The 2,265-nt window shown below is 44.5% G+C and overlaps 1 protein-coding gene across 1 annotated transcript; it reads left to right on the forward strand.

Moving 5' to 3' along the window:
• The first annotated feature begins 464 nt into the window (after window positions 1–464).
• LOC137949026 (auxin-responsive protein SAUR32-like) lies at window positions 465–1,315 on the forward strand. Its single transcript, XM_068795282.1, has one exon. It carries the CDS (start codon window positions 780–782, stop codon window positions 1,128–1,130), a length of 351 nt encoding a protein of 116 aa, XP_068651383.1. The 5' UTR covers window positions 465–779; the 3' UTR covers window positions 1,131–1,315.
• The last annotated feature ends 950 nt before the right edge of the window (window positions 1,316–2,265 follow it).

Genomic DNA, 2,265 nt, shown 5'->3' on the forward strand with positions numbered 1-2,265 from the left:
TCCGCACGTCACACGTCATTTGTTCCGGGATTATGACTTGGCGAAAGTTTTTATTATTTCTTTAAACACTATTTATTAATAATTCTATTTTTATAAAAGAATATATTTTTTTTATAAATAAAGCGTTATTATTTTGTACAATAATCGTTCAAAAAACGTAAACGGATGATATCACGATATGTAAAAATGAAAATTTTAAATAAAACGCCCTCTCGCCATTGGTCGTCCTCCCCTTGCTGACCTGTCACGAAACCGATTACGTGTCGTTAATTCCGCTCGTCACGCCACGTTTCAAACGCTTTTTTGACACGGCCACGCGTTCACCCCTCCGCCGTTTTAATTAATCTTAAACTAGTTAATTAATTAGAAACTTAATTTAATTAGGATAACAGATATTTGATACTTTCTAAGCGTCTGTAGCTACCGTGTTTGAGACGGTCTTAGGGTGTTAGCGTCGAGAAGGCACCGGAGCCTTTCCTTCCGCCCTCCTCCTGGGTTTCTCTGCTATAAAAACTCTGCGCTACCTCTCTCCCTCGCTCCTCAATTCTTTTCTTCCAGTCTGGTATGTTTTTAACTGAATCTCATTCAGACCTCGAGTACCATGTCCAACGTGCCTAAGCCCCTCTGCGATTCAGCCCTCGCTCGATTCAAATTCGCCATCTCCGGCCACGACCCTCTGGCATTCTCTCACCTCTTCTTGTAACAGATCGGTTTCGCAGCTTCTGCGGTTTTCGTCTCCTCTTGGTGATCGTTTAGTCGAACAACTGGCGTTCGAGGATATGGGTAGCGGCGACGGGAAGCATCTGTTGAACTTCCACGGGCTGCAATTGCTGCACCTGCATGGAAGGAAGGACGGCGCGCGGGACGTGCCCAAGGGGTGCTTGGCGATCATGGTGGGGCAGGAAGGGGAGGAGCTGCAGAGGTTCGTGGTACCCGTCATCTACTTCAACCACCCGCTCTTCTTGCAGCTCCTCAAAGAGGCCGAGAAGGAGTACGGTTTCGACCAGAAGGGTCCCATCAACATCCCTTGCCACGTCGCCGATTTCCGTTACGTGCAGGAGATCATCGACCGGGAGACGTCACTCCACCACCATCCCCACCACCACCAGCTCCCCTGCTTCCGCGCCTAGTTGTTTTGCTTTGCGGGATGGGTACCGAAAACTGTGAAGTTAGGATATCTAGGTGTGCTCTCTTGATTTTCTTTTCGGTGCAAATGAGAAGAAATCGATTGCACGGTGTATCGACGACGATGATGATGAAAAATTGGGAATACAAATATTTTGTTATTTACGGAAAATGATAAAAGAGATAGAAATTCAAACCGTTTTTGTCTTCGCATTTTTTTCCTCTTTCTTAGAAACGAAGGAAAGGAGAAATTCCAAATTCGTCTCGGGGATTAAATTTTTATTTTTCATTTTTTGTTCTTCTCGGAGTAGAGAACGCTCTCGCCAGAGAGGAACGTGGGCTCCACGGAGCGGCAAGCTGCGGCCATGTGGGTCGGCCAATGCCGGCGCCTCCATTGATTCTTGGCTGCCTTACGGAGAGACGAAAGAACAAGAGACCTACTCTGTATACTTTCGTTGTCTCTTCAATAAATGCTAGATGTCGCATGTCGAGGTCCTCGTCTGACATGCATCTGACAGAAGAAGAGACAGTTCCACCGAGGTGGAAATAGTCTCACTCGGTTAGACTTCAGAGGCGGATCCAATCCTCATCCTTTAATTATAAAAAATGATTTAAGAAACTGGAGAGCTTATCCAGGTCCTCTACTACCATTGTTTCTGGTTCTGGAGGCTAAAAGGATACTGGGTTTTCTGTGGGAACTTGATTTCTACCATTGAAATTGACAGAAAAACAAAGACGATTAAGATGAGCTTCAAATGGGGTTGTTCAGTGGATTAAACAATGGTTGTTGACGCTTGGAAATCCAGGCTTATGTTGATTGTTAATGGTGAATCAAGGGGTGGTTGTCCCCAGCTTCTATGAAGAGACCGAAGGGATATTAATCATTTAAAAAGGCTTGAAGAAGCATGTCATCATGAGAAAGATAGTCAACTTTTATAAAAAGACCTGTTGAGAAAGATCGGAAGACGTATGAGATAAGAAGGAATAATAAAATGATCATTCACTGAACTGGGAGTTTTTCCCTTTTTGGGGTTTCAATCGAAGTGGGAGTTTCTTCGAGGTAAGAACATATCCCTCCCCTCACAAAAAGCCTTCATTTAATGTCTGTCTGTAAATAGCGACGCAACTGCAGATACCGCA

This window comes from Aristolochia californica, unplaced genomic scaffold (assembly GCF_029961685.1).
Source record: "Aristolochia californica isolate CCGP_79_NKW_82.1479 unplaced genomic scaffold, dmAriCali1.0.hap1 SCAF_13, whole genome shotgun sequence".
Lineage (NCBI taxonomy): Eukaryota > Viridiplantae > Streptophyta > Magnoliopsida > Piperales > Aristolochiaceae > Aristolochia > Aristolochia californica.